This window comes from Camelina sativa, chromosome 20 (assembly GCF_030686135.1).
Source record: "Camelina sativa cultivar CO46 ecotype springtype chromosome 20, ASM3068613v1".
NCBI classification, from domain to species: Eukaryota; Viridiplantae; Streptophyta; class Magnoliopsida; order Brassicales; family Brassicaceae; genus Camelina; species Camelina sativa.
In genome coordinates, this window is record NC_141899.1 from 26,023,936 (window position 1) to 26,044,836 (window position 20,901).

Consider the following 20,901-nt stretch of genomic DNA (forward strand, 5'->3'; position numbering starts at 1 on the left):
AAGGTCAGATTCTGAACCGTTTGGTCAATGATCTGTATGACCTCTACAGTATGTACAAGACTTCAAAAGCACTGTGGCTAGCTTTGGAGACCAAGTACAAGACTGATGAGTCTGGGATGCAGAAATTCTCAACTACGAAGTTCCTGAACTTCAAGATGGTGGATTCCAAACCAATTATGGAACAAGTGGAAGCTCTTCAACGCATCTTTCAGGAGATCGATTTGGAAGGGATGTCGATATGCAATGTCTTCAAGACGAATTGCCTGATTGAGAAGCTACCACCAGGCTGGTCGAATTTCAAGCATTACCTTAACTTCAAGCGTAAGGCAATGTCTCTTGATGATCTCATCCGTCGGTTGAGAGTTGAGGACAACAATCGTGGAGCTCATTCGGATGCTCAAAGCCAAGGGCATGATGTTCATGTAGCTGAGCATAAGGCTAAGTTTAAAGGCAAGGGTAAAGGGATCTCTATTCCTCATAAACCGTTGAAGGTGTCATCTGGACCAAACTTCAAGAAGAGCAACCTTGAGAGGAAGTTCAAAGGGAAGTGTCATCATTGTGGTAAGATTGGACACAAGGCTGATGTTTGCAAAAGCAAAGCAAAAGATCTCAAGTTGCAAGCAAACCTAACTGAAGAAGACATGGTTGCGGTGGTTACTGAATGTAACATGGTGGAAGACAACCCAGTGGAGTGGTACTACGACACTGGTGCTACCACACACATATGCTCTGATAGGACCATGTTCACCACCTATGTTCAGAACAAGTCAAATGAGCAGCTTTTTATGGGCAACACGGCGGTGTCCAAGATTGAAGATAAAGGCAAAGTGGTTCTGAAGCTAACTTCTGATCGTGAGCTCACCCTCTAGAACGTGAAGCACGTACCTGATATGCGGAAGAATCTCATCTCTGGAACAGTGTTAAGCAAGCATGGTTTTTCCATCAATTTTGAGGCTGATAAGTTAGTTCTTAAGAAAAATGGGATGTATTTGGGAAAGGGTTTTGTTAAGGGTGGACTGATCAAAATGTCTGTAACGACAGTCCATCCAAAAATTGTAGCTTCTGCTTCTGTTGATGAAATGAAAGAAAACCCTATTGCTTACTTGGTTGAGTCGTTTACTACTTGGCATGAACGTTTAGGACACATGTCAATTACAAAACAATGCGAAAAATGCAAAACTTGAATTTGATTCCGAAATTCAAAACTAACCAAGAAAAATGTGAAGTGTGCGTACAGGCCAAACTCACTAAAACTCCCTCACCACGCGTTGAAAGAACAACCGAACCTCTAGGTTTAATTCACACAGACTTATGTGATTTAAAGTATGTGCAAACTAGAGGTGGTAAGAAATACTTTGTTACCTTCATTGATGATTGCACAAGATATTGCTATGTATATCTCTTGCATAGCAAAGATGAAGCACTGGAAAAATTCAAAGAGTTCACCCTCAAAGTAGAAAATCAGCTTCAGAAAACTATAAAAGTAGTTCGAAGTGATAGAGGAGGAGAATATAATGAGCCGTTCAATGCATTTTGCAGAGAAAAAGGCATTATACCTCAGACAACCGCTCCCTACTCGCCAGAATCTAACGGAGTAGCGGAACGAAAGAATCGAACTCCGAAAGAGATGATGAATGCGTTGTTGCAGGAATCTGGGTTAGCCCAGAACATGTGGGGGGAAGCTTTGCTTACCACTAATTACATCCTCAACAGGATACCGCATAAGGTTACTGGCAAGTCACCATATGAGCTTTGGAAAGGTACAGTACCTTCGTAGAAATACCTCAAAGTGTGGGGGTGTCTAGCAAAAGTGGCTGTACCACCTCCTAAAAAGGTCACAATTGGGCCTAAGACCGTAGACTGTATCTTCATCGGATATGCGCATAACAGTAGTGCATATCGATTTCTGGTTCATAAATCAGATATTCCAGATATCCATGTGAATACAGTTATGGAGTCAAGAAATGCTTCATTTTTTGAAGACATTGAGATGCAGCGACTTTGGAAGCTGGCAATACTTTGAGTACTACTTATGTAGAATCAGAACTGGAACCTAGAAGAAGCAAACGAGCTCGCAAAAGTAAATCGTTTGGTGATGATTTTCTGATGATGGCATTTCTAGCTGAAAATCTACCAAGAACATACGCAGAAGCTATGTCTACACCTGATGCACCTTATTGGAAGGAAGCAGTCAAAACTGAAATAGACTCTATCATGCAACATCATACTTACGAGATGGCAGATCTACCACAAGGATTTAAGCCTTTGGGATGTAAATGAATTTTTACGATAAAACGAAAACCAAATGGCGATATTGAACGGTACAAGGCTAGGCTTGTAGTGCAAGGATTTCGGCAAAAAGAAGGCTTAGATTTCTTTGATACCTATTCACCGGTAACAAGACTATCTTCGATCAGGATGCTCATAGGTATTGCAGCCTTGAGAAAACTTGAAATCCATCAAATGGATGTAAAAACTGCTTTTCTTCATGGAGATTTAGAAGAGAAAATCTACATGAAACAACCTGAGGGATTTGTTATTCCAGGACAAGAACACAAAGTGTGTAAACTTGTGAAGTCATTATATGGACTCAAACAGGCTCCTAAGCAGTGGCATGAGAAGTTTGACAGTACGATGATGTCTAATGGTTTTCGCATTAATGAATGTGACAAATGCATATACTACAAAACTACTCCATCAGGGTACATTTTGTTATGCTTATATGTAGATGATATGCTTATTATTGGCAGCAACAAAGACATCATAACTCAAACGAAAAACATGCTCAAAAGAAAATTTGACATGAAGGACTTGGGTTTAGCAGATGTAATTTTGGGGATAAAAATCATCAGAACTGATGAGGGCCTTATCTTGTCTAAAACCCACTATGCTGAAAAAGTGCTTGATCGATTCAAGCATTACTCAAATGGGACTGCAAAAACTCCAGAGGATCCTCAAATTCACTTAACCAAAAATTCTGGTGAACCTGTGCTGCAGGTGGAGTATGCAAGAGTAATTGGCAGTCTAATGTACTTGACAAACTGTACAAGACCGGAATTAGCGCACTCTGTAAATGTACTTAGTCGCTACAAAAGTAATCCAGGACATAAGCATTGGATGGCTATAGCTAGAGTTTTGGATTATCTACGTTATACCAAAGATCATGGCTTGCACTATGGTAGAGAACCCGGAGTTTTGGAAGGTTACAGTGATGCCAAATGGATCGCAGACTCGAGAAACTCAAAATCCACAAGTGGATATGTTTTTACACTTGGAGGTGCAGCAGTGTCCTGGAAGTCTTCCAAACAAACTCTGGCAGCTAAATCAACTATGGAATCTGAATTCATAGCTTTGGAGATAGCTATGTCAGAAGCTGAATCACTTCGTAATTTCTTGGAAGACATCCCAATGTGGGGGAATCCTGTGCCTGCAATACGTGTACACTGTGATAGCGAATCGGCTTTGGGCAGGGCAAGGAATACCCATTACAATGGCAAATCTTGTCACATCAGACGGAGACATAAAACTGTTAGACAACTTATCTCAACTGGTGTAGTCACGATTGATTACATCAATACAAAAGAAAACCTAGCGGATCCATTTACAAAAGGTTTGACACGAGATCAAGTTATAAAATCATCAAGAGGAATGGGTTTAAAGCCTACGACTTAAGAGGATGTTTGATGGTAACCCCACCTACTCAGATTGGAGACCCCATGACCTAGGTTCAAAGGGACAACTAAATCAAGCTGAATCTGCTACAAGCACTAGAAGACTTTTGTCTTTTCCCAGTTCCTAGAGTGATGTAAAGTGCTTCCTGTATGTTAGAGGTTAAGCATATGCTTTTAATGATTTGAAATGTAGCTTTGTAAAATATTTGAAATAATTACAAGATATTTCTTTAAATACAAGCAGCTTATATAAATCACCTTGTGAGTGTGAAATGGGGCCGTTTCTAGGAGATTATATGAGGCTATACTCTCCAAGTTCACTCATGATTAACCAGGCATGTTCAAGGCCACAATGAACACAATAGAGAACCTCGTTCTACGAGAAAACGAAGCTGTGTTAAGCCTGCTGTCTAAGTTTACATACAAATCCGGATGGTTCAAGACATCATGTTCACCAACTGGCCGAGTAAACTCGACAGGTATAACAATGAGTCGGTTCAAGGTTGAAAAACGCCACCAACTCATATACAGTTAGTTTTCGCATATACTCCCGAAGGTCTGTATAGTCTAGCTAGTAGTGTCAGTCTATAGGGTTAGTTATGTCGTCATATGTTTAGACTTATTTCTATTCATGTGGGGGATTGTTGGAACTGAATTTTCAGAAACAAGTTTCAGAAAATTGCAGGTTTTGGGACAATGACTTTCCGGTGACTTTCCGGCCAAATTCCGGCCAAATGGCTGATCGGAATTGTCTAGTCGATAGTGCAATGGAAAGCTGGTAACGAGTACTACAAGATGGTATACTCATACGTCCAAAACGGAGTTGATTTGAATGAGAAATAAGAGTGTGAAGTGAGCTACTTGGGATGGTTTGGGAAATATCCCACATCGGAAATATGATTGATTTTTCACTCATATATATATAGTTTTACACTCTTCTAGTTTCAAAAGTGTGTAGAAGGAAGAGGGAAGGTTCCCACACGCGAACCGAACCGAACCGGGCCGAGCACAGATGCGGGACGGGCCGGACGCGGGGTGGGCCGGGCCGGGCTGGTCTCGGCTGTGGTCTCTTGGGCTTTTGGGTTTTTGGGCTTTTTGGCTCTTGAGACTGCTGTAGGCCCATTTATTTTTTTGGAAAGACTTGGTGTGAACTCCAAGCAAACTTGGGCAGCACGCCGAGAATATTCACTGAATATTTTCTTGAAAGCTCCCTCCTCCCACTATATATAGAGGCATAACCTCTCATTATTTTTCACACACAAAAACATAAACACTCCTTCCTTTGAAGATCTCTCTCTCCCTCTCTCTTGCTTAGTCCAAGTAAGTTCTTAGTTTAGTAGTCTCGAGAGTATAACGTAGATCTGTTCGCTTGAGTTCTATTACTGGTGTGCTACGGTAATAGTTCGTGATCGGTTGTATCCTGGGATTCATAAATTATGATTGTCCGAAAGCACTTACGGCCGATTTATTGAATTAAGGAAAGAGATATCATATCTCGCCTCCGTGATTTATTTACTGCTTTATATTATGCTGTTGTAATTCGTTTTTGATTTCGTTAATTTAAATATAATTCGCATATTTTCTCAATTCGATTTTTGCGCTCCTAACACTTACTATATCAATTATAATATATTTTTATACAATGAATTATGTATTTAATTTGGTTATCAATACTAAATTCACTCCAATTGGTTCGTTTAAGTTAATCTATCTAAGCTGTTGAAAAAAAAAAAACGTTTTCAAAATAATATTAAATTGATATTTTGGGAAGAATGTGTCATATGAATGGCGATGATTTAAACCTATTATATTAGTATAAAAGTTTTTTCGAAGGGATTTTTTTTAAACGATTAATATTAAAATTTTAAAATAACTAAGCCACTTGGAATAAGTAAAATTATGTGGCACTCTAGAAAAACACTAGTATAAAAACTGAAATATGTGACCAAGTTAGGTTTGAAGAATTGGATAGTTATACCACGTGCAAAAGCAAGCTCATTGATTGTAGATATGATGACGACGACAGTAGTGTGATAGACAATTTTACATCTCATTTAGTTTTATAAAATTCGGTTCAGTCACCTGGTTTAGCTATTTTATTATGTAATTATATTTGTTTAGATCATTTTACCAAAAACTACTTGCAAGTCATTCTTCATTTGCAAGAATTAATCAATCAAATAACAAACAAAATTTCAATTTCTCTTCTCTTTTAAATCTTCTCTATTTTTTTTTATTATTGCACATTTGTTCTCTAAAATAATTTTTATTCCTTCGTGATTTATCTTTTAAAATTTATTTGTTAACCTCCAAATTTTTGGTAAATATCTCGATTGGATTTATGTTACTCTCAATACTTCCTCTAAAATATTCATATACGAGAGAATGGATATTTGTGTATCTTTTGTGAAGCAAAAGACACCCCTCATCAGTCTGAAAAAATTACCGATTATCATGACTGAATATGATGATGGTCAAGTTTCAGATGATTAAAAAGAAGTTTATCTGATCCTGGATACTGTGAATTTGTTTATCAAATAGCTAGATTGTGTTATAGTTTTGTAGATTCCATATTTCAACCAATCTTACAAGGTTTTGGAGATTAAAGACAAACATGAGACAAAGCGGCTGATAATTAAGTGTTCTACGTCTTGACGTTTAAAGGTCGTATTCAGTTCAGAGAAAACATAATTAATGGATACAAAGTTGTCCTTTGTGGAGGAAGCACTTGATTTTGATACAAAAGATTTATGAACTTTGATCTCAACAAGTACTTCCAAGTGGTCAGTCCTAACTTCAGAGGGTTCTATTACATTCTTAAGGAACAATGTGGTGGTCATCATAAACTATTTGTATGGAGAACTTTTCATTTGTGCCAAGTTTTTTTGTTGGAGTTAAAGATCTAATCATTTCGCTACTTACATACAATGTTAGAACCAAAAGGGATACAACCAAGTTTTAGCGGTTCAAGAGACGATTGTCACAAAGTATTGATCACTGTAACACCCGCGAACCAAAATACCGGTTTGGGATGTGCATCGATCAACGCAAGGTTGCGTCGGTCGACGCAAAGTACACATTTGCGGGACAACGTAAGTTAAACGCACACGTTGTTATGTTTTGGGTTTAGGATAACCTAGGAGTCGAGTATAAAAGGATACTTCGACGCCCTTGGCCGAGTTTGGTCATTTTTTCCTTCTGTAAAAGAGAGAAAAACTTCTAAAAAGTTCATGTGAGCATTCTTGAGGAGTTCTAAGCCGTTTCTTGTGAAATTTGTCTGTGGGAGTGGAGATCTCAGGCTGAGGACGTGAGAGGAGCTTGCTAGGAGGCTATTTTCGGGGTTTTATAATTAGACTCGTCATTCTCAAAGGTGAGTGTGTGACCATGACTGATCTAATAGATTAGATGTATGTGTTTTATGTGCTTTTGGGTGGTGAATGCTTATGTGCTCGTATGTGAGTGTTTGTTGTGAGTTTTTTGGCCTTTGGAGGTCGGTTTCGGCATTATGGAGCCGAGAGGAGACAGAGGAGATCGCGAGCGGTGATGCGTCGTGATGCATCGATTGACACATTTAGGGATTTGGCAGCGACAAGAGGAATTGCATTGGTTGATGCAAGGAGTGCATCAGTTGATACATCTAGGGATTTGGAGGATTGCATCGGTCGATGCAAGGAGTGTATCGATCGATGCAAGGACGTAGCATCGGTCGATGCAAGTGCGTAGAGCCGTCGCTATAATGTTGCTAGGTTGCTGGTTTAATGTTTGTTGACTTTGTTGGATGGTTTATTACTGTTTATAATGAATTAAATATTGGTTTATTGGTTATTGGATTAATGGTATAATTTTATGTTATCTACTGTTGTTTGAATGGGGTTAGGTTGTTAGTGAGTATGGGATCACAAGTTAATTATTACAGTAAAAAGAAAAAAATGGGTCGGATCATTTCAATGACAATATCTACAACCTTTGGCTCTAGTTCACTCGGATGCAAACCTTATCTTTATAACTGAATTCATGAACTAAAACCTTGATCTAGGCTTTAGTTCCAAGTTAGTATTTACTCAATTTGGAAGGATATGATTGTTCACATCTATACTATTAATTGGGAAGCACGCTTAGGAATTAAAAAAAAAAACAAAAAACGGGAATGCCATGAAATACCCCTAATATAAATTATTTGGAGAAGAATAACAAAAAACGGAAAAGGTATTTGGGCATTGTAAAAGTAAAAACGTGCTAATTTTTTGCAACCCGGATAGATTAAATTCGGATCATGAATAAGCGCTTGGATTGGGAGTAATGTCATGTGGACATTGCTTATTGGCTAGAATTTTTCTACAAAAAAAAAAAATAATTAATGTACACGCGTATACAGAAATTAAAATAAAACATACTAGGAAAGTTATCCGCACGCTTGTGCGGGCAAAATTTTTTTTAAAAGCATTATATTAAAATAGTTATATTGCATGTCATTTTAAATATTTCGTCATCCTTGTGAAGACACTTCCTCAGCATCGACACATGAAAGACCTTGTGGAACACATACATAATCTCAGGCAACTCCAGCCTATATGCAACTGGCCCCACCCGCTCCACAATCCTGAAAGCACCCATGTACCTCAGACTCAACTTAGTCTCTGAGATAGACCTGTTCGGATCCCGCAACATAGCCATCTTGAGGTACTTTCTATCATCCACTTGGAACTCAATGTCCTTCCTTCTCTGATCAGCATAACTCCTCTGCCGATCTTGAGCCTTCCTCATGTTCAGCTTAAGCACCTGGATCTTCTCCGAGGTCTCCTGAACAAAACTCGCATCTAATATGCTCTTCTCCCCTACCTGAGTGCAGCATAATGTGTGCAACATGGCCTCCCACGCCTCATAAGGAGCCATACCAATACTCGCCTGATAGCTATTGTTGTAAGCAAACTCTATCAGGTTCAGGTGATCAGCCCAGTGACCACCCTAGTCCAGCATACATATCCTCAGCAAATCCTCCAGAGTCTGAATCGTTCTCTCTGACTGCCTATCTGTCTGAGGATGGTAAGCTGTACTCATATGCAATTTCGTGCCCAACTCCACCTGAAATTCCTTCCAAAACGCCATAGTGAACATGGAATCCCTGCCTAACACTATGCTCACAGGCACACCATGCAATTCCACTATCTCCCTCACATATTTCTTAGCCATAGTTGCTGCTCCATCAGTCTTCTTAATGGCCAGAAAATGTGCAGACTTGGTCAAACGATCGACAATCACCAAAATAGCATCCATAGTCCGCGAAACTAGCAAACCAACCACGAAGTCCATCATGATCATATCTCACTTCCAATTCGGAATGGGTAAACTCTAGAATAGGCCACCCAACACCTGATGATCAGCCTTCACTAGATGGCAAGTATCACACCTCGCAACCCAGCTAGCGACATCCCTCTTCATCCCAACCCAATGATAATACCGTTTGAGCTCACGATACATCTTGGTTGCCTCTGGATGAATAGAGAGCTTGCTTGGAGCCTCTCTCAGTATCTCCTGCCTCAGACACTCATCCTTGGGCACAAAAACCCGACCATGCACAAGGATAATCCCATACAGACCTGATACTCCGTACCCGCAGCCCTAGAGGCGTTCACCGGCCCCACATCACTCTCCTGAGCCAGCTATACTCTACTCAGAAGATCTACTCTATCAGCTGCCTCCAATCCTAATGGCTCTTGTGAGATAGCACATAACCTCAAAGTACTGATCTCACTCACTAAGGACTTCATATCCTGCTCCTAAGCAGAAGCCGCTCGCTTCCTTCTTAGAGCATCCGCCACCAAGTTAGCTTTACCGGGGTGGTAAGCTATATCCAGATTATAATCCGCCAATAACTCCATCCACCACCTCTGCCTCAGGTTCAGCTCAGGCTGAATGAAGATATACTTCAGGCTCATATGATCTGTTTACACCTGTACCTTTTCGCCATAAAGATAAGATCTCCAAATCTTCAAAGCAAAAACTACAGCTGCCATCTCCAAGTCATGGGTAGGATAGTTTCCCTCATGCTTCTGCAAATACCGCGAAGCATAGGCAATACCCTTTCCTCTTGTATCAGTACACACCCCAAACCAACTCTAGAAGCATCTACATACACCACATATGGCTTATCCTGCTATCATGCAAAAATTTGAAATAAGAAAACAAAGTACAATGTTAAATACATTCTCAGACCCTCTCCCAAACTTAAATTACACAGTTCCTTGTGTAAATAATAGTTTGAAAAAGAAATATGAGAATCACACAAAGAAAATAAAATACAATGCAATGGTATAAAAAATGGTGTGGATGAAGATGGTACCTCATGGGTTGGTGAAGAAGGAAGTCACAACAGCTTCCATGCTTCCCAATGTATACGCAAGCTCGTTCACAGCTTCAGTGGTTGCTTCAGTTGGCTCATCAGTGAGGTTAGTGATGTGCGTGGACCTGTTGCTCGGGCCAGCATCCGAGTCATGCATCGGGTAGGGCATCGAGTAACCCATCAGGTTAGACATCAGATAGGCTCGAGCTCATTCAAATATCTCCTTAACACTTAATGGCTTTTATTCCTAGAATTCAAAACACTAAAGAAAAGATATCATAACAATTAACAAAAAATGTAAGCCATACTTACAAGGATACCTTTGGGACTTCATCCCAAGTGAGCTTCTTTAAAGTCACTAAGCTTTACTGTGCACACTTCTCTTTCTTTAGAAGGGTCATAGAGAGATGATGAAGTACTCTCTATTCCGTGAGATTTCATTTTTCCTCTTTTTCCAAGATCAATGCTAAAAGAGTAGTTCCTCCTCTGTATAATCAGCCTTTGCTTTGCTTTCTTTGAAGAAGAACCACTGACTTTCCCTTGGAGTTTCTTGATTTCCCCACTCATCCTCTTCACTGTAGCTGTCAATTCCCTCACATAATCTTTGAGAACGTTAGTATTTTGAAGTACTGACAACCCATCAGATGCGGGCCGGATTTCTTGACTCTAGCTGTTGGGCAAGCTTGGAGATTGAATATGGGCATTCTAGGAGAGCTGGAGTATGACCCGAACATGAACCCGACCATGGGGTTGTGTTATGGGGTCGTGCTCCCCTTGGAGCTTCCTCACATGCTGAGAAAATCTCTACTTTTGGCCCATTTACACCCTCAAAAACTGATGGTTTAGTTAGCTGATTTTTTCCTTGAATTCAGAAGGTCTGCCCATCAATAGTTAGCATTCTCATAGTGTCATTGATGGTAAACTTCATCTTGAAGTTTATACCCAAATTGAGATCAATCATCTCTTTCCTAACATCTATGATTGCTCCAACAGTAGCTAAGAAAGGTCTTCCCATGAATAATTGACCTTTAGGTTCTTCATCCATCTCCAAGACCATAAAAACAGTAGGAACCTGTACTTTTCCAATCTTTATTGGGAGATCTTCCAACAAGCCATGTGGAAGTCTAACTGTTCTATCCACCAAGATGGGAGATAGATTGCAAGATTTGTACCTTGTGAAGCCCAAATTCTTAGCCACACAGAGAGGCATGAGGCTAACTGATGCTCCTAGGTCACAAATAGATACAAGCGTCGGAATCCACCAAGACAAGGCTCATAGACTCAAAGACTTATAAGCTTAGGTGGAAGCAATTTGTGGAGAGTAACCGGTTTGATGTTGATTCCACAACACCGAGGGCTAGAGAATATGATTGAAAGGACCGACCTTTTTTTTTTAACAATAAATAATAAATATAATATAATAAATAACTACAACTAGTGGTCTCATATACACTAGCCACCTAACCACATTCACAACCAACAGCGGAACAACATACCAATAAATATCCAATAAACCAATAACCAATAACCAATAAAATAATATCCAGTATTGATTCCAACAGCATAAATCAAATAACCAGCAATCCTAACAATGCTCTAAGACTCAACTCTAGCAACCTAACAATGCCAGGTAAACAATCAATTGAGTCCCTAGAACATCCTCCTCTTCATTGCCTTTGATTCCACTATCACACTTTGCCTTTACCTACACACTACAAACAACAATTGAGATGCGTAAGTATTATCACAAATACTTAGTGAGACAATCCTCCCATCTGCTGGGCTATACACACAAGCAATAAGATCTCTACAAGCCACAATCAACAATCAAATAAACAAACCAGGCAATATACAAAGCATACAACAGTCCGTCGTAGCTGAAAGAAGGGTGTCGACCGACACCAGAAGGTGTCGATCGACACTGACAATCTGGTGTCGACCGACACCATACTGGTGTCGACCGACACTCTGCCCGACACTCCCGAAAAACCTAGTTTGTGTCGACCGACACCTCCACATGGCATCGATCGACACTCGCCAAAGTCTTGAGCCGTCCTCGCGTTGGTGTCGACTGACACCCCAACTGGTGTCGACCGACACCGTTGCCGAGCAGTGATTTCCTTCGATCAAAAACTCCAAATCTCGCCTTCAATCCTCTCCAATCCGCTCCTTGCACTCCCAGAAGCCAAACCCAGCCAAAACAGCAACGAAATACCATAGAGAACTCAAAGAAACAACCACATAAGCACCAAATCACATAAAATCTAGAGATCTTAGCTTAGATAAGCCATGGTCATGCACTCACCTCTCTGCAAGAAGATTCTGACCAACAAGAACGAATTCCCTCACTCCTAGCAAGCTTCTAGCTCCTTCCCAGCCTTAGATCTCCCAAGAACAGCAAGGAATCTCACCAATCTCTCTCAAAAGCTCAAGAACAAGGTTTTCTCTCTTTTTCCTCAAACAACTCACAACGGCGACACCCAACATCTGAAACACGACCTAGGTCGTTTTCTTCCTTTTAAGACCCGGTTCAATGGTTTCCTTAAACCAAACCAAACCAAATCGACGATTAAAACAAACCCGACGAACCCATAATTAGTGGTGTCGAACGATGCTACAAGGGTATCGATCGACACACCAACCAAAAACGCATATTCCGGTTCGCGGATGTTACAATGATCCAATGGCTATTCCTCGCAAGGATTAGAGATTCTACACGAAACCTAAGTTGTTTGATTCCACAAACTACCTAGAACTCGCAAGAACAATGATTTGATTCAAAACACAAAGTGTTGAAGCAAACTGAAATTTCTTATTAATCAAAAGCGTGCACTGAAAAGTAAAACGTAATAGAGCTTATATAGAGGCTCAAGTACAACATCTATATGCTAAAATAAAGAAATAAATCTCAACAATTAATGATAATTATGGTCTTTCGGAATTGAATGAGAATATCGGCTAAATTGGGAAAGTTGTGATTCACCTTGAGTCTTGATAACTTGGGGCTGAAGTTGTGGTTTATTGGAACGCCTTGATACATTCTAGGAAGCTTATGGATGGTCTTGAGAGTCTCACATAATGATAATTCTTTAATTTACATGTTTTAGACACCATTTTTTTGTCCATATTTTGCATTATATTTACCCTAACTGTAGGAATTTGCATTTAGGCCATTTTGGGTGCTGCATTGTTGCATTTGTGCATTTTGGATGAAAACAGGTGCTTTGGAGGCCAAAATGGGGGAAAATGAGGTCAAACCCGAGCATGTACCCGAACGAGCGATTGTGCAAGAAGAACAGTCCGAACCTCAACCCGATCAAAGAGAATCTAAGAGCAGCAAGAACAACCCGAAGCCCTACCCGAGGAACTACCCGACTTGAACCTCATGCACCGCCTCGAGCAGACCCTCGGGCAGAACTGAACAGCTAGGTTTAAGGGGTTTCCATATATAAACCCCCCTCTTCTTCTTCTCGCCCTAGCATGCCGCAGACACTCAAACACAGAGAGCGAGAGTTTCTGAGAGAGAGAGAGAGCGATTCAAACACTTTTTCCACTTTGTTAGGATTCAATTTTATTTTCTTTTGCTATTCCTTTCAATGTCGATTCTGTACTCTACCACTTTTTATCTTATCTTAATACAATGCAATTTTCATTCATTTGTGTTTTTATGTTTTTTACTATGAGATATGAGTAGTGAATTAAGGTTTCTAAGGATTGGATTGACAAATATGTGTTTTTGATCGGTTAGGATGTTTTAGCTTAATGTTTATTTTATATAAATTCCTTTCTAGATTGGTGTTCTTAACGCTATTTTCAGACCAAGAGGTTCAGATTAGATCTAGGGTGTTTTGCCATCGAGAGATCATGTTGTTGAAATGCTTGAATCAATCAATGCTAGAGATTTACTTACTTAGCCTAAGAGATTAGATGTGTAAGGAGTTTATTGACAATAATGAATCGAATTGTAATGCCTGCTTGGTCATGTTTCTCCAACGAGAGTTGGGTAGGGGAGTGACTAAGGTTGATTGTTTCTATCACGAGAGTGTCTTAGCAAGGTTTAAGAGATTCATTGTCTAGGGAATATTTGCTTGAGGCATGTAGGACATCCAAAATTTGTCAGGAGCACTTATGAGTCGATTACCCCATCCTTCAGAGCTTTCGTATCTTGATTGTTTAGGTTTATTCTATAACTCGACCCCTTACCCGAACTCGTACTCAATCACCAGCTTCGTGTATACCTTCGAGCTTTTCATCCTTGTCTTCTTAATCCTATTACCCCACCCGATCCTGTATCCGAATGCTTGCATCGAGTACTTAGGTCATGTGGTTCTTGTTCTTTTATTTACTTTTGGTCACTTTAGGTTGTTAGAAAAAACCCACTATTGCTTGGATTGACTTGCATCGTTATGATCATATCTTATCTGCTAGCATAACAACCATATAGATTGATAACCCTTTGTACTACAACTGCATAGGGAATTGATACCTTGGGTGAAAATCCTGTTATCAATTTGGTGCCGTTGCCATTTGGTTTAATTTTGTTTGCTACGTTTAAGATTTCAGCACTTGCTAGATCAAGTTCTTTTCTATCCATAGGTTCGGAACTGAATTGTTTACTTTTGTGTTTGTTTGTTTTGCATTTCAGTTACAACCCGAGATCATCTGGATCGGGTAGATCTTCGTGTACTCACTCGGTTAACTGATTGTGCATGCAAACACGATTCAAGGGAGCCACCACATGAGTCCATTCATGAACAACATTGAAAGACCAAGGTTACTCCATCAACAACAAGTCCAGCAACCACATCCAACCACAATTTAGGAGGTCATGAATAATCAGAATGGTCCACCAGCTCCTCAAGAGAGGACCAACATAGGAGCAGGAGATGCTCCATCTACTCACACTCAAAGACATGAAATTGTGCCACCTGCTGTTCAAAACATCAATTTTGAGATCAAGAGTAGTCTTATCCAGATGATTGAGAGCAACAAGTTTCATGGCCTACCAATGGAGGACCCATTGGATCATCTGGATGAGTTTGATAGGCTCTGTAGCCTCACAAAGATCAATGGAATGAGTGAAGATGGATTTAAACTCCGGCTTTTCCCATTTTCTTTGGGTGACAAAGCACACATTTGTGAGAAATCACTTCCCAAGGAGTGTATCACCACATGGGAAGCATGCAAAAAGGCGTTCCTCGCCAAATTCTTCTCCAACTCCAGAACTGCAAGACTGCAAAATGACATCTCCAGCTTTGTTCAGAAAAGCAATGAGACGTTCAGTGAAGCCTGGGAGCGTTTCAAGGGATACACCAGCCGATGCCCACATCACGGATTCAGAAATGCTTCTTTGCTAAGTACACTTTACCGTGGTATAGTCTCTAAGATAAGGATGTTGCTGGATACCGCAAGTAATGGTAATTTTCTCAACAAGGATGTTGATGAAGGTTGGGACCTAGTGGAGAACTTAGCCCAATCTGATGGGTACTACAATGAGGAGTATGATCGCACAATATGATCTTCCTGGAGAGGATGATTCCAAGTACAAGTGAGACATGAAAGCCCTCAATGACTAATAGGGAAAACTCCTCACCCAGCAACAACATGTCCATTCCATCTCAGTGGAAGACCAGTTTCAGCAACTAGATGGGGAGAATGCTCAAATAGAGGATGTCAACTACATCAACAATCAAGGAGGTTACAATAAAGGGTACAACAACTACATCCTCAGTCACCAGGCTATCAATCCAACCACTCCACACGGTTTGAACCGTGGCCTACCTATTGCTAGGAAACTACACCCACCCACACAGCAGTCTAACATAAGTTCATCGCAAAATCTGCTGTCAGCTTCTTCATCCCTAAACTTGCTATCAATGATGCAACAAGTCATGTCCACTCAGAAGTCCCATGCCATAAACATCAACACACGATTCGATGATCTCGCTAGTCGCTTATTAGCCAACTATCAGAAACTGCATATCAAGTTTGATGCTTTGAGCTCTCGAATTCAGACGCTTACAGATAAATCGGCTTCAACTTCAACCAGCCAAGTTTCTGCTCTCGCCATAGCCTTACGGAGTGGATGCCACTTACCGACTCGTGAGGTACCACCAACCATTACTAAGGACAACAATGGCTTAGATGGGGAGGATCTCCATGAGCCACCAACTTCTACTCATCCACCAAATCATTCCGTAGAACAACCCAACCCTGTACCCGATCATGCCACCCTGACAAATGATCGGGTGGATATTCGGGTAAGCCCATCACCAATCGACAAACCAGGCGGGGAGAACCAGAAAGAGAGACGATTCATTCCTCCACCCTACAAACTATCGTTGCCATTCCCTGGACGGTTTCGCAAAGAGCTTCTTGAGAAGTATAAGGCGTTGTTCCACTACAACAAATATGAACATTGTTAACCAGACAAAAACGCTATCATAGGTCTTTGATAGCGTTTTCATGAGCGCTGTTTTTGGGCACTGTTATTATATGTACCCCATATACAATAGCACTTATTACGTATGCTATGTCATAAAACTATAACATAGATTTAAGAAATTGCTATATTATCAAGATCATAATTTTGAAAAAATTTATACAACATTTGTTTTTTCGTGCTATGTTATAGTTTTATAACATAGCTCTAATAAACTGCTGTATTATCAAGATTATAATTTTGCAAAAATTTATACAATATTTAATTTTTCGTGCTATGTTATACATATCTAATATAGCTGTTGCGAAATGCTGTTTTATCTTGTTTACTGTGCTATGGTATATTCTTTTATCATAACGTTTACCTGTACTTTTATAGCATTTTCTGATATGTGATTATAGCACACATAACCTGTTTTATAAAATCTCATACATTGACCATTGATTAATAAACGTCTCAGATCCAAAATACATAACAAAAGTCTCAAGAACATCAGTTTACCATCAAAGTCTCAAGAACATCCAAAATAAACAAGCAATCTCAAGTACTTAACATTACACAATAAAACCATCAGTTTAAGACATAATGACCTTGTTCTCTGGCCAAGCAATGCAGGAGCTAAGTGCATCTTCAATAATCTCTATTTCATCGGATGGCCTCCAAACTTTTACATTTTTCACCTTCACAACATCTATCCACACTTTAACTGCATTAGAACCCAAGCGAGTAAAGTGAACCTTATGTTCTGGATCATTTGTTCCCCATCGTCCTTCAGCCACAACACTATTCTTTCCAGTTAAATCCATCAACTTGCACTTCTTATTCTCCTTGGAAATAACTTTATTAATGCGCTGCCATGTTTACAATATAAACCATCAGTCATCATATAATTAACAAAAACAACTTCATAACGTATGAAAACACTTACTGGAGACTTCCTAAGAGGAGACTGTGATGGTAAAGTATTCTTTATTAGAGATATTGGACCCGTTGCATCATCAACAGGAGATTCAGAACCAGATGCAGACTTAGAAGACATAGATGCAGATTTGGCCTGCGATGCAGCCTTTGAAGCTGTTGCTGAAGTTTTGGACTCTGTAGCAGACTTAGAAGCTGTGGCTGCAGACTTGGCCTTTGATGCAGACAAAGAAGCATGTGATGTAGCATTCTGACCAGTTGGAGTTGAGGGATTTTCAAAATCAACCTTACTCAGGGGCCAAGATACGTAAGCCATCAAACAGTCCTCAAGAAATGACATTTCAGCTGTAGGTCTCCATAGTGATGTATCAGGCTGCTTTACTGAATCCACAAATACTTTAACTGCTTTTGGTCCAAGAGGAATTCCGTTAACCAACGCACTTGGTTCTTGTGTCTCCCAACGCCCCTCAGCAACAATGACTTCACCCTTAGACAAATCCAATAGTTTACATTTGTTTCCTTGTATACCCTGTTAAACACAATCAGTAAACAAATCCAATATAATTAATTAGCATTATAGACAGGTAATACATTGCTAACACATTGCTAGAAATTATAAATACCATAGGGGCAATGTCTTCCATTTGGATGTTGTTGTCTACCAGTCTACACTTATCAGTTGGCCATGCGATTATATGTCCAACAGCTTCTTTCATATGAAAGATCTTTTGTGCAGGTCTCCATAGAAATGCATCTGGTTTATATGCAGCTTCAACTAACACTTTGAGATCATAAGGGCCAAGACGACAGTCATTCACTATGTCATCCGGATCAGAAGAAAGAATCCGACCCTCACCAACATTTTCATCAGTGTCAGACCAATCAACAAACACACACTTAGGATGTGCTCTTCTGTTTACACTCTGCAACAATTTCATGAGCAACTAAGAATCATAAACGACACTAAGAAGAATCACTTAGCTGATATGAAAAGAAGTAAGAATATGTTACTCTTGCAGCTGAGTTTTCATCCATTTCAGCTTCGGGTCTCTATAACATAAACAAAAATAACATCAATTTATATTACTCTAACTGGCTGATGAATAGTAGAGAACTCTTAAGTATCTAACCTGATTCTTGATTCTGCCAAGTTCACTTTCCAAGGCATTGACCTGTTTTACTAATTTTACTTGCCGCTCTTCCATTTCAGCCATACACTTGCTCTGCATTTGTAAATAAGCTAATTTGGTCTTACTCATGCCTCTACCCATTGCCCTCAGCCTACCAGAATTGTCAGGTCCTAAAAGCTTGGCGAGGTGATCTTCATCTGGATTTGTTAAAAATGCTGGAGCATCACTTCCACCAATTTCAGCTGCTTTTTGCTGAAAAACATAAAGACAGTTTCAGGTTTTACTAGTCGATAACACACTATTTACTGGTGTACAACTCTATTCAGACTTACAATCAAATCAGCTGCATTCGTATCTACTGGTGTACCATCCTTTTTGGTGCGAGACTTGATCCAAACATCTAGTCTTGTCACGCTGGAAGGATCTTCACTTTCAGCTTTCTGTTCCAGGAAACAAAATTTCAGTAACAGTACAAGCACTATGTATAATAATAAACAACATAGTTGTAGTATATATGCTTGCCATTTCTTCTGTTAGTCTGCTGATCCCTTTACGACTAGTGGTGTGAGGTATCTGATTCTTTCTTTTTGCTTTATATTTCTCACTCACGGCCTAATAATGAAACATGTTAATTACTAATCACCAATCAACTACTAAACAATTATAATCACAAGTAATTACCTTAAATACAGCACTAGTTTTGAGTTTGACAAATTTTTGCCAATCAACAGGACCAATATTTGGTGGTCTCAAATTCATCCTCTCTTGGTTATTTGCAGCCAAATTTATAGCCTTCACCGTGACAGACTTGTGTGATCGCCACAAATGTCCCATCTGGTGAATCACAGATATCCTTTGCCAATCTTCATCAAGCTCAAACCTTGCCTGCATTCACTTACACTCACACCATAACTATAAAAGTAAACCTGTTCAATTGAGAGACTTTTTAAAAACAAAAAAACTTCTTGTTACCTGAACAGATCTCCAGAGAAGTGTTTTAAGATCTGGACTCACTTTCTTCCAGTTAGGTATGTTGATAGGGATGTGTTCTCGCATCAATGTCCCTACATATGATGCCAACTTGACTGACCCTGGACCAACCGCTACTCCAAGTACATTGTAATCAACTTTCACTCTAACAGATGGATCCTTGGCTAGGTTTTTCATCTTTGTTGGTCCTCGTTTTCTTTTACGCGTAGCAGGCTGCTCATGTTCTTCAGACAACACAAACTCTCCTACTGGTTCTTCTGGTTGCTGTTGAGTTTGTGGTTCTTCTGAATGATGCTCCTCTTCCTCCACATGTTGTTCTGTTGCTACAGGTTGGGCCTCCACATGCTGTTCTGTTGCTACAGGTTGGGCCTCCACAGTACAAATAAACTCAGGTTCGTCATCATCCTTAGACTTTCTCTTTCTTTTTCCTCCACCCTTCTTCCCTCCAACCTTCTTTTTAGTTCCACCCATTTTAATTCACCTGCGTAAACAGAAAATTAATCACTTAGAACAGAAACTTAATCACGTAGAACTTATATAATAGAATACATCATAAAATCTATAACATTCAACAAACATCAACCATAAACAAAAACATATATATATATATATATATATATATATATATATAAATGAATCAAGAATCTACTCTTGCACATATATGCCTTCACAATCAGTTCTAGCATATTCAGCTTCATCCATTTCAGTATCCATGTCAACATCTACTGGCAATGGACCAATTATATCTGCATTTCCAGACTGAACATCTTCTTTACTATATCTTCTTGAAGCACCTCTCATAACAACAGACCAACTTGATCCATCTTCACTTGAATAAAATACTTGCTTTGCTTGAGATGCTAGAATATACGGATCCTTCTGAAAGCTTACTTGGCTCTGATTTAAGTTAACAAGTGTGAATCCATCTTCCACTTTAACTCCATTACCTTTTACTGCCCAGTTACATCTAACTATCGGCACATAGAACACATGGTAGTCCAATAATATGATGTCAGTAATTCTCCCATAATATGACACCAAATCAACTACTTGTGAAGTATCCTTAGCACTAGATCTACACATAGCCGTTGCCTCATAATAAACACCACTGTTCTGACTCTGCCTTTCAAGTGAGTATGTGTGAAAACGTTGTCCATTAACTATATAACCAATATAGGACCTTGCAGTACACCGTGGACCATATGCTAGCCATTTAACTATGTCTTCATGTCCATCAGAAGTAATAGATATCTGCAAAATTAAACAGACTAATCAAAATTATGAATCAGTCTAGTGTAGATTTATAAACAGACTCATCAAATTCATAACTTTACTCACCTGTCCTTTTAACCAAGCAGCAAAATTCTTAGCATGCATAGACCATAAATATGTTGCATCACGTCTACACCT

At 39.6% G+C, this 20,901-nt stretch overlaps 3 protein-coding genes, 1 long non-coding RNA gene and 1 other non-coding gene across 5 annotated transcripts; all 5 read right to left on the bottom strand.

Annotated features, from left to right (window-relative positions):
- Nucleotides 1-10,879: 10,879 nt before the first annotated feature.
- LOC147919377 (uncharacterized) lies at nucleotides 10,880-11,221 on the bottom strand. Its single transcript, XM_087503949.1, has one exon. It carries the CDS (start codon nucleotides 11,219-11,221, stop codon nucleotides 10,880-10,882), a length of 342 nt encoding a protein of 113 aa, XP_087360075.1.
- Nucleotides 11,222-15,241: 4,020 nt separating this feature from the next.
- LOC147919378 (small nucleolar RNA R71) lies at nucleotides 15,242-15,348 on the bottom strand. Its single transcript, XR_015594232.1, has one exon. It is a non-coding gene; the product is annotated as a small nucleolar RNA R71 (small nucleolar RNA).
- Nucleotides 15,349-17,224: 1,876 nt separating this feature from the next.
- On the bottom strand, nucleotides 17,225-18,585 carry LOC104772703 (uncharacterized). The gene is made up of 5 exons (XM_010497287.2): nucleotides 18,562-18,585; nucleotides 18,383-18,421; nucleotides 17,995-18,294; nucleotides 17,382-17,900; nucleotides 17,225-17,236 (listed from the first exon to the last, which is right to left on the bottom strand). Exons 1-5 carry the CDS (start codon nucleotides 18,583-18,585, stop codon nucleotides 17,225-17,227), a joined length of 894 nt encoding a protein of 297 aa, XP_010495589.2.
- Nucleotides 18,586-18,596: 11 nt separating this feature from the next.
- LOC104771317 (uncharacterized) lies at nucleotides 18,597-19,145 on the bottom strand. The gene is made up of 3 exons (XR_015592700.1): nucleotides 19,024-19,145; nucleotides 18,834-18,941; nucleotides 18,597-18,753 (listed from the first exon to the last, which is right to left on the bottom strand). It is a non-coding gene; the product is annotated as an uncharacterized LOC104771317 (long non-coding RNA).
- A 37-nt stretch (nucleotides 19,146-19,182) lies between these two features.
- On the bottom strand, nucleotides 19,183-20,009 carry LOC147919379 (uncharacterized; the record flags this gene model as incomplete). Its single annotated transcript, XM_087503950.1, has 2 exons — nucleotides 19,474-20,009; nucleotides 19,183-19,386 (listed from the first exon to the last, which is right to left on the bottom strand). Coding segments are annotated over exons 1-2 (693 nt in total), but the record flags the coding sequence as incomplete, so codon positions are not given.
- Nucleotides 20,010-20,901: the final 892 nt, after the last annotated feature.